At 58.3% G+C, this 15829-nt stretch overlaps 2 protein-coding genes across 8 annotated transcripts in view; both read right to left on the bottom strand.

Annotated features, from left to right (window-relative positions):
• Positions 1-7304, bottom strand: part of CAPN15 (calpain 15) — a 54060-nt gene extending 46756 nt beyond the window's left edge. For 6 of the 7 annotated variants that reach the window (XM_054080402.1, XM_054080400.1, XM_054080407.1 and 3 more), the window contains exons 1-3: positions 7041-7303; positions 775-1161; positions 497-683 (exon numbers count right to left, since the gene is read on the bottom strand). The gene's annotated coding sequence lies outside the window, so the exon portion shown is untranslated. Of the gene's footprint in view, positions 1-496; positions 684-774; positions 1162-7040 lie in introns of all 7 variants that reach the window. The other variant, XM_054080405.1, reaches the window with a different exon arrangement.
• A 4682-nt stretch (positions 7305-11986) lies between these two features.
• Positions 11987-15701, bottom strand: NDUFB6 (NADH:ubiquinone oxidoreductase subunit B6). Its single transcript, XM_009570999.2, has 4 exons — positions 15417-15701; positions 14497-14589; positions 13864-13908; positions 11987-12145 (listed from the first exon to the last, which is right to left on the bottom strand). Exons 1-4 carry the CDS (start codon positions 15594-15596, stop codon positions 12077-12079), a joined length of 387 nt encoding a protein of 128 aa, XP_009569294.1. The 5' UTR covers positions 15597-15701; the 3' UTR covers positions 11987-12076.
• Between the last annotated feature and the right edge of the window lie 128 nt (positions 15702-15829).

Genomic DNA, 15829 nt, shown 5'->3' with positions numbered 1-15829 from the left:
GCAGGGTCTGGAAGCAGCCCAGCCATGTACCGTACCACACAGCCACCTCTGCACCCAGCCCCGGGCTGGGAACTGCCACACCACTGTGGCTATTGCAGGCAACACAACACAGAGTTACTGACATTAAATTATCTGCCCCTCCTTGCCCTGCCTCAAAGACACGCACCCTGGGACAGTCAGGCAGCTTCCACAGCTTAAGCCTGGGGGGTCCTGGAAGATCCCACATTGTTTCTTCTGCTCTTAGAGTTTCCTCGTCGCCATGAGAAAACCATGGAACATCAGCATCCCCACCCACAAGAGCACCGGCCTTCACACAGACAGTGAGAGAGGAAGCACTCAGAGAAAAAGTCAAAACAAGAAAGACAGACAAGAACGAAAGGCATGGGAGACAAGAAGCGGGGTCACCGTGCTGACAAACCAGAGCAGAAAAGGTCTTTTTCCTTTCAGCCCCTCCCAATGCAGCCCAGAACCAACCACAGTTGGAAGAATCTCCCACCTAATGCTGTCTCTGCTCTGCAGGTCCAACGCCCAGCTGGGAGGAAGTCAGCCTGGTGTCCCTGGAACCGAGTGGCTGCTGTTGGCGCCCGTGGAGTGGCCTGCTCGGAGGAGCATGCTAGAAGGTCTCTGCAGAGAGGCACCGGCAGCACACTCAGCCAGCTGGAAGGAGCGGCCGCCACACCAGGCTGGTGAACAGACAGGAAAGAAAGGCATGTAAGAATAAACGGCTGCTGAGACTCCAGGCTGACCAGTACCACACAAGCACATGCAACCAACCTCACATTGTAAGTCACTCAATCGGCATTCACTTGAAGCGCAGCGCTCCGAAGGCTCTGTCCTTTCCACAGCATCCAGCTAGCGACAGTCCAGCTTGGAGACAGGAACTGGTCTGGGTTGACTCAAGTTCTTCACTCGTGGTTTCAGAGCCTTTGGAAGTGAACTTATAGTCCTGTTCCCACCACTGGCCTTACTCTCCTGGGCCGCAGCAGCTGCTTAGCATTCCAGCGAGAGCGGTTGTTGTACCGGGTAATGCAGCACCTCAGCAGCACAGCGGGAACTCCACGACAAGGGTTGCAGACAGCTCACCACAAGCAACGAGGCATGCTCTCCCAAGGGCTGGATGCGAGTGCAGGGATGTCTGGAGGGGTGCACCACACCACCTGGCTGTTCAAAGACAGAAAGAGATGTTGATTACTCAGCATGGCCAGGACATCCTTAGCAGTTAGAGCTGCTAGAAATTCCAAAGTACAGATTCCTCCGATTATGTCAAACATGCCCAGCCCACCCCCAGAAGGCACGAAGCTGGAATACTTGCCTCCACAAACCTCCCTCCCCCAAGACTTTTCCCCCTTCATATTCTCCGCTGTTGAAACAACCTGCTTTAATGGAATTCACATGCTATGAAAGCGCTGTCTCCTTGGGACTGGCTCCCCCATGGAGAAGCAACAAGAACCCTTGTCCACAACTGCCTTGCTCACCAGCAGGCTCTTGCTTCCTCTATCTTAGATTGAGGAGGGGGTAAAAAGGCAAAGGATTCAGCCTGAGCACGGTGCTCAGGGCGCCCAGCTCTGGCCCACGACCTCAGCCACGCTCCCCACAGTCACAGCAGAGGCCCAGCACCACGGCAGCGATGGGGAATTCACACCAAGCCTTCCTCTCCCAGTGCTCTGCACCACTGGGATCTCCAGGCAGTGGGAAAAAGATGGCCTCTGTGAGCCACTTGGAGGTGTCCTGCTAATGGAACCAAACCAGCAAACAGCAAAAGCTATGGAGAAGGCAAGGGACACCACTCATGAACCAGTAAAAAGTAATTAAGGGACTGGTTAGAGTTCAAAAGGACCCCCCAGTCCTCTCGGCCCAAGGGTCAGGTTGGATGGAGCCTTGGGCAATCTCATCCAGTGGAAGGTGTCCCTGCCCATGGTATGGGGTTGGAACTGGATGGGCTTTAAGGTTCCTTCCAACCCAAACCATTCTGTGATTCTATGGTCTGTAAGCACTGGCTACAGAGGGAACTCCAGGCCCACAGCCCCTCCGCGGCACTCGGAGAGTCGAGCCGCTTCTGCTCATTGGAAAGGCTTAAAGCTTTAGAGAACGTTTCAAACACCGGAGGACACTCACTCTATACAGGCCCACAGCCATCTACGTGGCACCACGGCACTCTTCTTGCAGAAGACGTGCTTGCATACGCAAGGGCCAGGAAGAGAAACCGCTTAACACCCGGCAGCTTAGAATAAAGCTGAAGTTCCAAGGACAGCCTGAGCTCTGCCTGCTGGCCCAAGGCTTGCAGGCAGGTGACGGGTATGGACAAGCTGGAGAGTGAGACCTTGACCACATCACCTCTACAGAGCAGAGCTGCCGGGGTGGAGGGCGGGGCAGGGAACGGGACACAGCCCAGTACTGCATTCCCACATCCACGGACCAGCACAAATACAGGGAGTTCATCTGTTACCCGGCAGAGCTGCCTGAGTCCATTGCTCTGCAAACCTGTCCGTTACAGTCACAGAAGGAGCGTCTGCTGTCGGAGAAACGCAACTTAACGCATGCTGGGAAGCTGCCTGTGATATCCTCAGTGCTCACTAAAACAGGATCATCTGGGCTGGCGCTGGGAACAAGATGCTGAAGGGGAAACTTTGGCGCAACAGGAAGCATCTGTGTGGTATCACCAGGGGGGAACAACAGCTTTCTGTACAGTCTCTGTTTTACCAGAGCAAACGTACTGATAACCCTGTGGCTCCAGCAAGGGCTGCTGACCCGGGAACAAGATGCCATCACCCCTCGCCCCCAACGCTGACGCTGCTCAGACCACAGCACCCAGTGAGCACCCTGCCTTCCTACAAAAAGGGCTGCACCGCAGGAACAGAAAAGCTGTTGCTGTTTTATACGAACACACACCACCGGTGAAGCGCAGAGGCGTGTGGCTGGAGTGGAGCAGATAGGGTTCCAGTAGTGTTCTTAATGTGCCAGCCTGAAGACTCCACTTCAGTTTTTAGCAATCAAGCTCGATCATTTCACGCTGGCAAAAATAGCCCCGTGTTCCCTCAAGTTATTTTCTTTTCAACTAGGCAGTGTACAGCACAATAGGAAATATCAGCAGTTCTGTACTCAACCTCCAGAAACCCAAAGGGCCAATTCCCGGCAGCCTTCCAACCCTCCCCAATCCATTTGTGGAGCTAGACTGAAAAGCCTGCTGCCCCGAGCCATTCAGCGAACTCTCCATCCCGCTAATTACATCAATATAAATGTATTATCTTGGCTGTCAAACATCGGCTGCCTGCACTGGGCGCTGCTCTGCAATGGAAATGCAGGAAAACAATTGCTCTTTCCGCTGGTGACACATTTCTTTGGCTCTTATTTCCTCGCCGGGGCTCCCCCTTCTCTGCCCAGGCACCAGGGCAGCAGCACTTTTTCCAGGACAAGAGGAAGCAGCATACAAACCCTCCCTGAACTTCGAAGAGACCAAACACAAGCACGTTTCAGGAACACCGCCAGCCTGAGACGTGTGGGGAAGGCAGCTGCGAAGGCAAGAGTTAAATGTTTCTCATGCGCAGGCAACAGCTCTTCTGCCTCCCTTGGCTTCCTCAGCCGCCACGGCAGCGCTCGGAAGAGTCCTGAGTGCCTGCTCCTGCCTGCCCAGCACGGTGGCAGTAGCCTGGGAAGGGCTGCACGCTACAGCAGGGTCCCCCAGCCAGCAGCGAGGCTGAGGCAGACGCAGGAGGCTTCTGGGGCACAGGCAGAGAGCATGTCTCCCTCTGAAGAGTGGGATTATGACGAAAAACGAGGAGGAAACCACTGACTCACCTGTCCCACCCGCATAAGCAGCTTTCCCAAGGCTGCACTGCATGTGACCTTTTTCTGAGCCCCAGGTTGCAGCAAATGGGCTGTTTCCAAGTTTCCTCCCAGCATAGTGTGCTAGGAGGGAGCCATCTCGGCAGGACTCCGAGCTGGGACACGTGCTCTCCAAACCAGCCTCCTCTCGCCCTACTGCTGGCTCCAATTCAGGCAACAGCCCTTTGCTCCAGCCTCCCCCTGCTTTGGGAAAGTGGGAAGTGGTGGCTGCCCCATCCCTGGAGGTGTTCAAGGCCAGGCTGGATGGGTCTTGGAGCAACCTGATCCAGTGGAGGGTGTCCCTGCCCATGGCAGTGGGTGGAACTGGATGGGCTCTGACGTTCCTCTTAACCCAAATCACTCCATGATTCTATGATAATGAGAAAGACCCTCACTCGGAGGGAGCCCCAGGATCCATTCCTTCCCAGGCCCCTCTGCTCACAGAAGAGGTCGGTGCCAACGCCAAAATGAACTGGATGACATGAACCCAGAAACACAGCCTGGCTTCAGATGACACAGGAAGATGGGATGACAACAGCATTTCTTCTGCTTGCAGGGACTGTCCCCGCCACAGCCACCTTAACGCGTGCTGGCCGAGTCTCTCCTCATCTCATGTGACACCGCTGCAAGCTTGGCAAGCTCCCACAGAACCTCCAGGACAGATGAAAGCAGTGTATTTTCCATGAGACAAAGCCCACCACACTCAGCAGGCTGAGGCACCACCAATACCCAGCCCATTTCCCCCCAAGAAGCAGCAGTATCCAGAGAAAAGACTCGGGGTGCCCTGTGGAAAGCCCACGAGAGCAGCGGGGCAACCCGAGAGTCTCTCCAGGGCACCAGACTCCTCCACGGCGGGTACCCAGCCCCTCCGCCACCCCCAGGCAGCTCCGAGGCTGGGCAGGAGGCACGGCCTTTTTTCCGTGCAACTCTAGCAGCTTTGGTTTGGCTATCAATATTTATTCTGCTTCCAAAGCCAACCTGCCTGGCCCACGCCTTGGGCTCCCTTACGCACCACGCCGCCAGGCTCACGGAGGCCGCTTTCGTTCCTGCCAAAGCAACAGCGCTCCACAAACACAGCAATCGCATCAAACCTTCAAAGGCCTCTCCAGCCCCTTCCGGGGAAGGGAGCAGTGTTGGGTCTTGCCTTCTGCCTTCAACCGTTAAAGCCTTGGAAATGAACAGAAGCTGATGCAACTTTAAACCAATTAATATTCCCACGTATATAAAGCTGAGGTAACTGGAGCCATGCCTCTCTGACACACTCCTGCAGCTCATTCCTTGGGCAGAGCTTGGGCCTGGTTCACCCAGGGGCACGGCCACCCTGTTTGGCAGCCGTGCTCAAGCCACGCAGAAACCACTGGTAGAGCTGCGGCGTCACAAGCTCCGGCTCAGCTGCGCTCCCACACCAGCTCTGCTCCTCCAGGGGAGGTGGCAGCTTGCATGAAGCACAAGTCCCTGCGACTCCCTGGTGACAATGTGCAAAGCACTGCAAGAATCACAGAATCAAAGAATAGTTGGGATGGGAAGGGACCTTAAAGATCATCCAGTTCCAATACCCCTTCTGGGACACCTCCCACTGGATCACGCTGGCCAAGGCCCCATCCAACCTGGCCTTGAACACCTCCAGGGACGGGGCAGCCACAAGAACTCTGTGTGCAGACCAAGAGGGGTGAGAGCCTCAGGTCCGCAGCCTGTCCCACCAGCCCTCAGCTGCAATCCACTGAGATCTGCAATCCCCACCTCAGCCTCCTCAAAACACATCTCCTGGTCTCCAGCACCCCCTGACCCACCACAGCCACGCACCACAGTCCATGCACAGACTCCCCTGGCCACATCCAGCAAGCGCTTCCAAGATAAAAGATAACCTTCTGTCCACCTATGAAAACCACCCATCTGCATCCCAGGCCTGAAGGGCTGTGGAGTGCTGAGCACCAGCTGAGATTTCGATCTAAAAAATGCTTGGAGGAAACAAGATGGCATTTCAAACACAACGTGCACATTATTCGATCTCTTCCAACAGTTCAGCAGGCAACCACCTCAAACGGTTTGCTTCCTGCTGACGGGGAGGGAAGGGATGTCCTGCAGAAGAGGGAAGGGATGGCTGCTCAGAAAATGGAGAGGCTCGCCAGCAGGCAGAGCCTTTTCCAACCCCATAAAGGATTTCTCCATCCAGGATCTAGAGGTTGACGTGCTCACAACTGCAGCTGAGCTGATGTGTAGTCAAATCCAGAGGTCCTGGAGAGGCACCAGGGCCCGAACAGCCTCAGGATGCTTTGAAGATGCAAACACAAGAGCCAGCTGGCTGGTTCTAAGGGGCAAACTCAGAAAAGCCTTAGAAACTCAGCACAAATCCCGCGCAGCCAGGTCCAAACCTGGTGGTGGGAGCGCAGGGTGAAGGACAGGCATCCCGGGCTCTCTCCGGAGCCAGCTTGGAGCCCGTGCTCACCACCAGCGAGCTGATCCCTGCCCGGGAGGAGAACAGAGAGGCTTCCTCTCCCATACCGAAGCCGGGCGCTGGCGGGCAGGGAGTGCAGGGGAGGATGCTCGAAGCCTACCCCGGGCTCCTAAGCCTGGTACAGCCCCGCCGGGGGTCAGGCTGAGCCAAGGGGAGGGTGGCTGCAGCCCTGGGATCCCACAGTCCCGAGGTGGGACCCCTAACACCGCGACCTGGATCCCCCTGCACCCCAGATCCAGGACCCCTGGATGCCCTGGGTTGTGCCTGCTCCCCAGCACTGAGACCCCCACATCCCCACGGCACCGGATCCCTGCAGTACTGGATCCCCCTGGCACCAGGACCCCTGGATCCTCCAGGCACCAAGACCCTCGAGCATCGGGATCCCAAATATCCCCAGCACCGGGACTTGGATCCCTCCCAGCAACCGCAGACCCTTGTCACGGGGACCTGGGATCCCCCAGACCCCGGGACTCTCGACTACCGGGACCCCAAGTACCCCCGGCACCGGGACCCGGCTCTCCCCCCAGCAATCGCAGACCCTGGACACCGGGACCCCCCGGCATCCCTTGGCACCGGGCCCCCGACCCTCCCTGGACCCGGGACCTCAAATACCCCCGGGCACCGGGACCGCGGGATCTCCCCGGCATCGGGACCTGGATCCCCCCCAGCAGCCGCAGGCCCCGGGACTCCCGGCTACCCCGCGCCCCGCCGCCCCCGCTGCAACAGGTTGCGGGGCTGAGTCTGCAGGAGGCCCCGCGCTCACCTGGTGCGGAGGCGCCGCCGCTGCCCTCTGTCCGCCGCCTCCCGCCCCTCCGGCAGCGCCGCGCGCAGGGCCCCCCGCGCAACCTGCGCAGCGCCCCTCGCGCAACCTGCGCAGCGCCCCCCGCGGGCCCCGCGAGGCCCCGGCACAACCTCCGCAGCGCCCGTCGTGAATCGCGCGGGGACCGCGGGCCCTGGGGCGCCGCGCGCAGGAAGCGGAAGGCGGCGGAGCGGGGTGGAGGGGCAGGACACGGGGAGCGGCGGAGAGGGGCCGGGCCGGGGGGAGCGGAGGGAGCGGGGCAGGACCGGCGGGCCGGCCGGGAGCGCCAGCGGCGCCTTGGGTGGAGGACTACAAGTCCCAGTGTGCCTTGCGGTGGGATGCACGGACGTAGGTCGGGACTACAACTCCCAGCGTGCTTTGCGGCGGCGTTGTGAGGGAAGCGGCCGCTAGAGGGTCGAGGACTACAACTCCCAGCGTGCCTTGCGGCGGGGGCCCAGCACCGCCCCTGCCCGGGTCCGGTACTACAGCCTCACAGCCTCCCACTGACCCACAGCTCAGTGACCCCCAGCTCCCCCTGACCCGCAGCCCCCCCGACCCACAGCTCTGTGACCACAGCCTCCCCTGATTCACAGCTCCCCCTGGACCCACAGCTCTGTGACCCACAGCTCCCCCTGACCCACAGCTCCACCCTGACCCCCCAGCTCCCCCCCGATCCACAGCTCCGTGACCCACAGCCTCCCACGACCCACAGCACCCCTGACCCACAGCTCCCTGTGAGATGCCCTCACAGCGCTGCCATGCATTGTATGAGATGCTCTTATCCTCCACACCTTCAGCCTCACTGAGCAGCAGCTGAACACAAGGAGGGCTCCTCAAAGCACCTGAAATGTCTCTGCACGCTCACGTGTGGGCAATTGAATTAAGCCCCCCTTTTGTTATGCATATGATTATTAATTGCAATATGAGAAGTGCAACTGCACAGTGCCGAGGGAAGAGGAGTGGTGGAGTCACAGCAGCCTTGGTGTGGGTTTCAACACCATATCTACCCAGCGTGGAACACCCAGCAGCTGACATCCAGCTCCTCTGGCACAACAGGGCCGCTCCTGGCTGAAATTCCACTATTGGCTTGGCCTCTGAGCTTAGAGAGCACGCCAATAAAACTAGCTTTGCTCAGCAATAAAGCAAGTGCAAGCGGCGGATGAAGGCCAGTGTGTTCTGTTAGGCAGTCACATGAACTGGGATCGCATCAGCTCATCTTAGAGGTCTCAATGGACACAAATTGTACTGGCTATCACATGTTCATCTGTGAGCAATGAAGATCATAGAATCATAGAATAGTTTGGGTTGGGAGGGACATTAAAGTTCATCCAGTTCCACCTCCCTTCCATGGGCAGGGACACCTCCCACTGGATCAGGCTGGCCAAGGCCTTGAAAACCTCCAGGTATGGGGCAGCCACAACTTCCCTGGGCAACCTGGGCCAGGGCCTCACCACCCTAATCCTGAAGAAATTCCTCCTTATGTCTAGCCTAAATCTGCCCCTCTCCAGTTTGTAGCCATTGCTCCTCGTCCTATCACTCCATGCCTTTGGAAAACATCCTTCCCCAGCTTTCTTGTAGCCCCTCCAGGTACTGGAAGGTCACTATAAGGTTTCCTAGAAGCCTTCTCTTCTCTGGCTGAACAACCCCAACTCTCTCAGCCTGTCCTCGTACAGGAGGTGCTCCAGCCCTCGCACCATCTCCGTGGCCTCCTCTGGACTCGCTCCAACAGCCTCATGTCCTCCCTGTGCTGAGGACTCCAGAGCTGGTCACAGGGCTCCAGGTGCAGTCTCACCAGAGCAGAGTCCTAGCTCACCATCAGCGAGTTTGCACAGCTGAGATCCACAGGTGAGCACTGCAGGAATCCTCACGGCTTTTGGTGTGTGTTGGCATAGACTCGGGTGCCAGGATGGCTCCGTGTCCTCAGTGCCGCCTCCTCTGGCAAAAGAGCTTTCCTGGCACTGACAGTGAGCTCATACAGAAAGGGATACCCTGGGGGTTGGGAGAAACTGGGAGCTGACCTGGAGCAGAGCCAGCGAGCCAAGCCCGAGGAATGGCACACCTGTGGCTGGCAAGGACTGGAGGACACACAGGGTGGCTTCTTGGCTGAGTTCTTGCAGGCAGTGCTGGAACCAGCAGCTCCTGCTCAAGCACATGGGTTGAGAGAGAAGGGCTAGCACATTCAACCACTCAAGGATCTTCCAGTCCTTGTTTCCCAAGGGGTCTAGGACAACTCTCCACAAGGATCCCCAAATCCTAACCCTCCCTGGGAGGAGTTGTCCCTGCAGAAAGTCAGCTGTGGGTTGTCCTCTGCATAGAAATGGACGGCAAGAGTTGTCCCTTTCCATCTCCCAAGATCTCAAGCATTTAATGAGCGTTGCCCTCCTTTGCAGCCTCCAGTTCAGGACAGCTGGGACTCTCGTGGCTCTTTTCTGCTTCCTGCCCTCAACCCCCTCATCTGCAGTCTGAGGAAGAAGGAGATCCTGACAGCTCTCCAAAGGGCTGGTCAGAAAGTCATGGCCTGGAGCATTAAGGGACATCATCTGTTTGGGAGGAGCTCTTCCTCCGTGTGTCCTTGGGCTGTTGTCACAGAAGAATTTTTGCAACAAGGCAGGTGCAAAGAAATGTAACTCATGACTAAATGTATAAAAAATATTCCATAGGTGTGGGTTTATCATCTATCGGCAGGGTTATTTAGCGGGTAGGGATCTCAAAAGAAAGTGAGGTGGAAGATGCGCTCCTGTGTGCACTCCTGTGTCTTTTTTGACATCTGAAGGAACAATCCTGTACGAACCCAGAGCAGTTTGGATCATCAAGAGACCCACACATAGCACAAGAGGGAAACAAGACTCGGAGAACGCGAGAGAGTTGCACAACTGAGGCCCTGAGGGGAAAGCCTCGCTGTATTTGGAGAGGCATGGGTCCCACGCAGGAGCTGGCAGTGCCTGGCAACCGCCCAGCTCTCCCGGCACCACGGGCTCTCGTCTTCAGTTGGAGCAGTGAGGCAGCGGTGAGGAACGCTCCTGCTGGAAATGTGCCGCAACGTCTTCTGGGTCCTGCATTGGTTTTGTTAGTGGGGTTGTGACACTCAAACCCCTCCCTGTTTGAGGGACAGGGAGCCATTCCCTCTGCTAAGGGAGAGTTATCTGCTCCAAAATGCCTGGGCAATCCCACGGCCCCACACTGCTTCTTGAGACTTGGGATGGAGTCCATGGCCCCACACCGGTCCTTGAGACCGGAGACAAGAGTCCGTGGCCTCCAACAGTCACCGGGGCCCCACAGCTGAGGGATGTGAGGGATGAGGGATGACCCTAGGGGTGCCAGAGCTCTGGGGATGTCCAGGGGACTCTGGGGTACCATGAATTCTCTGTGGTCCTGGGGGGCTCTCCTTAAAGGAGGAAAGGTGTCAGGGCTGTCTTGGGGGACTCCAGAAGCCCTGGGGGTACCAGGCACCTCCACAGGTGTGAGGTGTCCTCAGGAGATGCTGGTCCTGCTCCTCACAAGCCCTGCAGAAACACGCAGGGGATCTCTCCTCAGTGGGGAGGGGTCTTGGGAGCCCAGTGCGGTGGGGCACTCACCAGTGGGGCACTGGGCTCGCTGCCGTCCCTGGGGCACGGTGGGTGCAGGACAGGGCCGGGGGGAGCCTCCCTGTCCACGGAGGCATCGCGGTCAGCCTGGCTGAGCAGCAACAGGTCGGTACACGCAAAGGTTCTCTTCAGGCTGCAGCAGCGCGGGACAGAAGCACTTCCGGAGAGTTCCGCACTGGGGGCACTGGCAGAGGTGGGGCAAAGGCAGTGACAAGGGCCCCCACCGCCACGGTTCGCAGCCTCTACAGCCCCTCTGTTAACCCCAATAACCCTCGATAGCCCTCATCAACCCCCCAGTCTCCCACTCGACCCTCTGCCTCCCCCAGTGCCCCCCCCAGCAGCCTCCACTGAGCCTAGTTTCCCCAGTGCCCCCCCCAGAGCCTCCCAGTGATGACCTGCAGGACCCCCTCCCTGCGTTATCCCCCCTTGCTGCACCCCCTGAAGCTGCCTTTACCCGAGGAGTGTGAGGGCACTGGGCCTGGCCTGGAGGGGACCCAAGCCCAGCAGGGCTGCGGGCTGAGCGTGGGCCCCCGACGCAGGGTCCACGGCCTCCACGACCTCTGACTGCAGGAGAGTTTTCACCCCTGCGTTGGCCATGGCCCTGCCAGAGGAAGTCCCAGATGGAGGGGACGCTGGAGGGGACTGGGGGCCTGGCTGCCCCCAGGTGCAGCAGGCACTCCCCATGACCTCACAAACACTGTCTGGGGCTCTATGGGGGGCTTCTCAGGTTTCCCTCTGCATTGCAGCTTTAACCCTTTCTGTCCCCAAAGTAGCCACCAAAATACTCAGAATTAAATCTCTCCTGCTGGAAGGGATCCACAAGGATCACTGACTCTGGCGCTCTACCCATCTAGAGGCTGTCCGTGGGGCCAGCGAGGGCAGGGAGGCTCCAGCCAAGAGGGGCTGAAAACAGAGAAGGAAGTGCTAAAGGGTAAAGAATTTTTGGCAGCAGTGCCATTTCTGCCCCCCTCTCTCAGCAGATAAGTGGAATGACATGGGTGGAAGGTTAACAGTCACTGCAAATCTCCCAAGAGTGGTCAGTAATGGGGAGCCGGTGGGTGGGTGTGCCCGAGCAGACCCTGCTCCGAGTGGGCTGAGCCACAAACCCCTGGTACCCACAGCAGCTCCTGTGACGCACAGCAGGCCCACACTGTCCCGCTGCCAGGTCTTCGCAGCCAGACAAAAAGTTGAGGAAGGGGGGTCAGTGATCCCCAGGGGGTCAGTGATCCCCAGGACTTGGCAACAAAGCCCAACGAAGCCAAAACGCTCCCATGTGAGCAGCAACTGGAACAACGTTGACCAAGGAGAAAGGAAAGGACAGAGCAGCTGAGGCTACGCAGAATACAGACTCTTTTATAGAGGAGAGAGCAGCTGCAGTTCCCGCCTGGCTGGCAGGAGGATGTCGGCTTTCCGGCCTCAGTGGTGCTCATGGGAGTCTTCTTTCATGGGTGGAATAATTTCTCCAGTCTCTAGAATCCTGTCCCCCTGGTGGAATGAAAGAGTATGGTGAGCACTTCCTCAGCCTCTCCTTTCACGCCGCACTGGGCTGTAGCTGCGCCTGAGCTGTCCCTGTTTCCCAAGAACACAAACTCACTCAGAACACTCCTATTCCCTCCACATTTCCCAAGATGCCGAAATAAAATTACAAGCAAACTCTCCAAGATCTGTACTCACTTTGCCTTTTCTTTTAAGCTACAGAATGGCAGCCAGATGTTTCCAGACTCTTGTTTTAGGGATGTACATCAGGCTTGGAGTGCTGCAGGGCCCCCTCCAGCCCAGCCGCATGCGAGTTGGACCAAGGAAGAACCATGTTAACTCCTCACAAACCTCTCTGTCACCCAGCAGCCGTTTGTCACAGCCTCAGGTTCTGTCCTGGCCTACAGAGCTGCCCAAACTCAGGTGAGGGATCAGGCTGAAGCCAGAGGCCCACAGCAGGACCCTCAGGATCATAGAATCATTAGGCTGGAAAAGACCTTTGAGATCATCAACTCCAACCATACCCATCCAATACTAAATCACGTCCCCAAGCACCTCATCCCCGTGCCTTTTAAACACCTCCAGGGATAAGGACCCAATCACCTCCCTGGGCACAACCCTTTCTGTGAAGAATTTTTTCCAAATGTCTTGAGGCTATTCCCTCTCATCCCATCACCTGTCACCTGAGAGAAGAGACTGACACCCACCTCTCTACACCCTCCTTTCAGGCAGTTGCAGAGAGCTATAAGGTCTCCCCTCAGCCTCCTTTTCTCCAGGCTAAACAGCCCCAGGTCCTTCAGCTGCTCCTCATAACCTTTGTTCTCCAACCCCTTCACCAGCTCAGTTCCCCTTCTCCGGACATGCTCCAGCCCCTCAACATCCTTCTTATAGCGAGGGGCCTAAAACTGAACCCAGGATTCGATGTTGCTGTGGGGTTGTCACAGATGGAACTTCTCTCATTTTCATTCCAGATAAAGCACAATCAGGCAGAAGTTATGCAAAAAAACCACGCAACTGGCAGAAAGATCAAAGCTAAGCTTATAGGAGGCTATTTGCCCACTGCCTCGCTACACAAAGTGGCAAGGCAGGTCTCAGTGCAGCGTGAACACAGGCAGAGACCAGAGAACCCGTCAGTCTCCCCTTCCGAGGTGCCGTGATCTGTGATCCACACCAAGGCGTGGAGACTGTCACGGACACCTGGCATGGAGCTCGCGCATCAGGCGAACCCCTCTTCTCCGTCATTCCAGGCACCAATAATCACGCTTCCACAGGGGCCTTCAACTGCCAAAAGCTGCTGCCACTGTGCAGTAACGGATGTTTGCATTCTCATGAGGGAGCGGTTGTTTTCCGCCCAGGATGGGCAGTGCTGTCAGCCGGGCGCTTGCAGTCTGCAGGGGAGGTAACGCCTGCCCCGAGGACAGGATGGGAACTGCTCAAACCCACAGCCCCTGCACCGCTGTGGGGCAGCTGCTCACAGGATCAAGTTCACCCATCTTAAAAGGCAGGGAGATGAGGTGCTCAGGGATCTGATTTAGTACCAGACAGGTACAGTTGGACTCGATGATCTCAATGGTCTTTTCCAACCAAACGATTCTTTGATTCTATGAGTCATCCTTTGAGAAATTCTCCTTGCACGGCTGCTGTGCAAACACGCGCTTCTCCCCACGCCACCCCCTCTCTGCCTCTTATCCAAAGCTGGAAGATAAAACAAGTGTTGATGGACTTACTGGGAATATCCGTGGATTTGACATAACGACACCGTGAGGTGTTTTCTGAAAGGGGGAGGGAAGAAGAGAGGGAGAAGGAAAAAAGAGCATTACCCAGATGAAGTATAAAGCATTTCCAAACCAAGGATGTCAGCCCTGCTCAAATAGCAGCCTGACATCACTTGTTACGCCGGGCGCTTCCTGCTGGTTATGGAGATGCCTGAAGGCTGTAATGCTGCACCTCCCAGGCAAGGTGGGAGGGCAGCAGTGGGTCTGTCCCCCCTGGCAGCATCCCAATTGTCCCCTCCCAGGCCAGCAGCCGCACTCCGCTGATCCCAGGGCAGCCCTCCTCCTGGAAAGCCACCCCCAGCCCACAGCTTTCTGGCTAACAGGAGGCAGCATCATCAGAGCTGGTCACCACGCTGTAGAAGATCACTACATTTGTGCCACCCCAGCAAAGAAACCAAGCGGTGAACAGACCTGTCTGTCACCAGCGCTGGCAGCAGCCACCCAATGTGCACTCACACCAGCCGTGATGTGTCCACTCGCTTCACTGCCTGCTCTTTCCAGGAGGGTTTCTCCCAGGCTTCAACCCTGCCCCTCTCGCTTCCCCCACACCCCCTTTGTCATTACTCCCTCGGAGTCCACACGCACCATGATGTGGTACTTCAGGTAGTACAGGATGAGCCAGGAAGGGATCAGCACCCGTGTCACGAAGAAGGTGCTTGTCTGGTACACCTTGAACACCTGTGAGGCACAGGGACACATGTCACGCTGGGGGTGTAAAGTGAGGCCCTGGGGGTGGCAAGGACAGGGCAGATGGGGGTTGGGCACAGAGAGTGGTGGGATTGGCCCCAGGGGAGGGCCAGGGACAGCAGACACAGGTGGGCAGGGGTCAGGCACAGGGGTAAGGGTGTCAGGTCCTAGCGTGACAGGGATAGGGGACCGGGGGTTGGACGGACAGGGGTGAGGCCCAAAGGTGACTTGGACAGGGGGTGGGGGGCGGGCCTGGGGATCAGGCACAGGGCTAACAGGTCCGGTGCAGTCAGGGGGTGTGTGTGTGCGCGGTAAGCAAGGGGGCCAGACCCAGGGGGGGTCAAACTTGGGGGTGGTGGGGGAGGCAGGGCTCAGGCCATGGGGGCAGTGGGGCTGAAAGGGAGAGGACTGGTCACGGAGTGAGGCTGGAGGGGCATGGGTTGGGCGGGTGGGGGTCAGACATGGAGGTGTGAGGGGACAGACCCGTGGCCGCTGGGGGTCGGGCCCGGAGTGGGTAAACAGGGCTCAGGCCATAGGGGTGGCAGGGCCGGCGGATCAGGCAGGGGGACGGCGGGTCAGGTCCGGGACTGTAGAGGTAGGGGAGTGGGAGGAGGTGAAGGGGCCATGCTTAGGGTGGTTCGGGCCTGGAGGGTGCAAGGCAGGGACCAGGCCAGGAAGGCGGTGGGGCTGGAAGGAAGGGGACTGGGCACGGGGTCAGGTCCGGATGGGCGGGGTTTGGGCTGGAAGGGTGGGGACCGGCGCGGGGACGGTTCCCAGGCCCGGGAGGGAGGGGGTGTGTCGGGCCGCTGTCCCCCCACCTGCTGCCGCCAGAACCCGCCAGGCTGCAGGAAGCGCTCCCAGAAGGAGGCGATCGGCCCCAGTCGGCGCGGCGGCAGCACAGGCTCACGCTCGCTCAGCTCCTGGTCGCGCAGCCAGCGCCGCCGCAGGACTCGGAGCTGCTGCAGCCGCAGCTTCTCGTCCTCGCTGTACCCGCCCATCGCCGCTGCACCGGGCCCGGCCCCGCTGCCACCACGGCCCCGCGCGGGCGCCCTGTCCTTGGCCACGGCGCGCGGCACTGACGTCACGGGGCGCGACACACGCGTCTCAGTGGGAGGTGTGCCGTGAGAGCGAGGGGCGTGGCTTGTGTGGAGGGGCGTGGCCTGCGCGGAGGGAAGGGGTGTGAGTTTATTATAGGGGCGTGGCTTGTTAGGAGAGAGCGTGGTTTGCACAA

Source organism: Cuculus canorus, chromosome 15 (genome assembly GCF_017976375.1).
Source record: "Cuculus canorus isolate bCucCan1 chromosome 15, bCucCan1.pri, whole genome shotgun sequence".
Classification (NCBI taxonomy): domain Eukaryota; kingdom Metazoa; phylum Chordata; class Aves; order Cuculiformes; family Cuculidae; genus Cuculus; species Cuculus canorus.
The sequence above is the reverse complement of the archived record's forward strand: the minus strand, read 5'-3'. Positions and strand labels throughout refer to the sequence as shown.

Bases quoted from the DNA above. Each gene is read 5' to 3' on its own strand.
- NDUFB6 (XM_009570999.2), bottom strand. From the start codon at position 15,596: ATGGGCGGGTACAGCGAGGACGAGAAGCTGCGGCTGCAGCAGCTCCGA. The intron at 13,909-14,496 runs GTGCGTGTGGAC...TCCCCCTTTCAG, and splicing joins ACCTGAAGTACCACATCATG to AAAACACCTCACGGTGTCGT. The intron at 12,146-13,863 runs GTAAGTCCATCA...TCATTCCACCAG, and splicing joins CAAATCCACGGATATTCCCA to GGGGACAGGATTCTAGAGAC.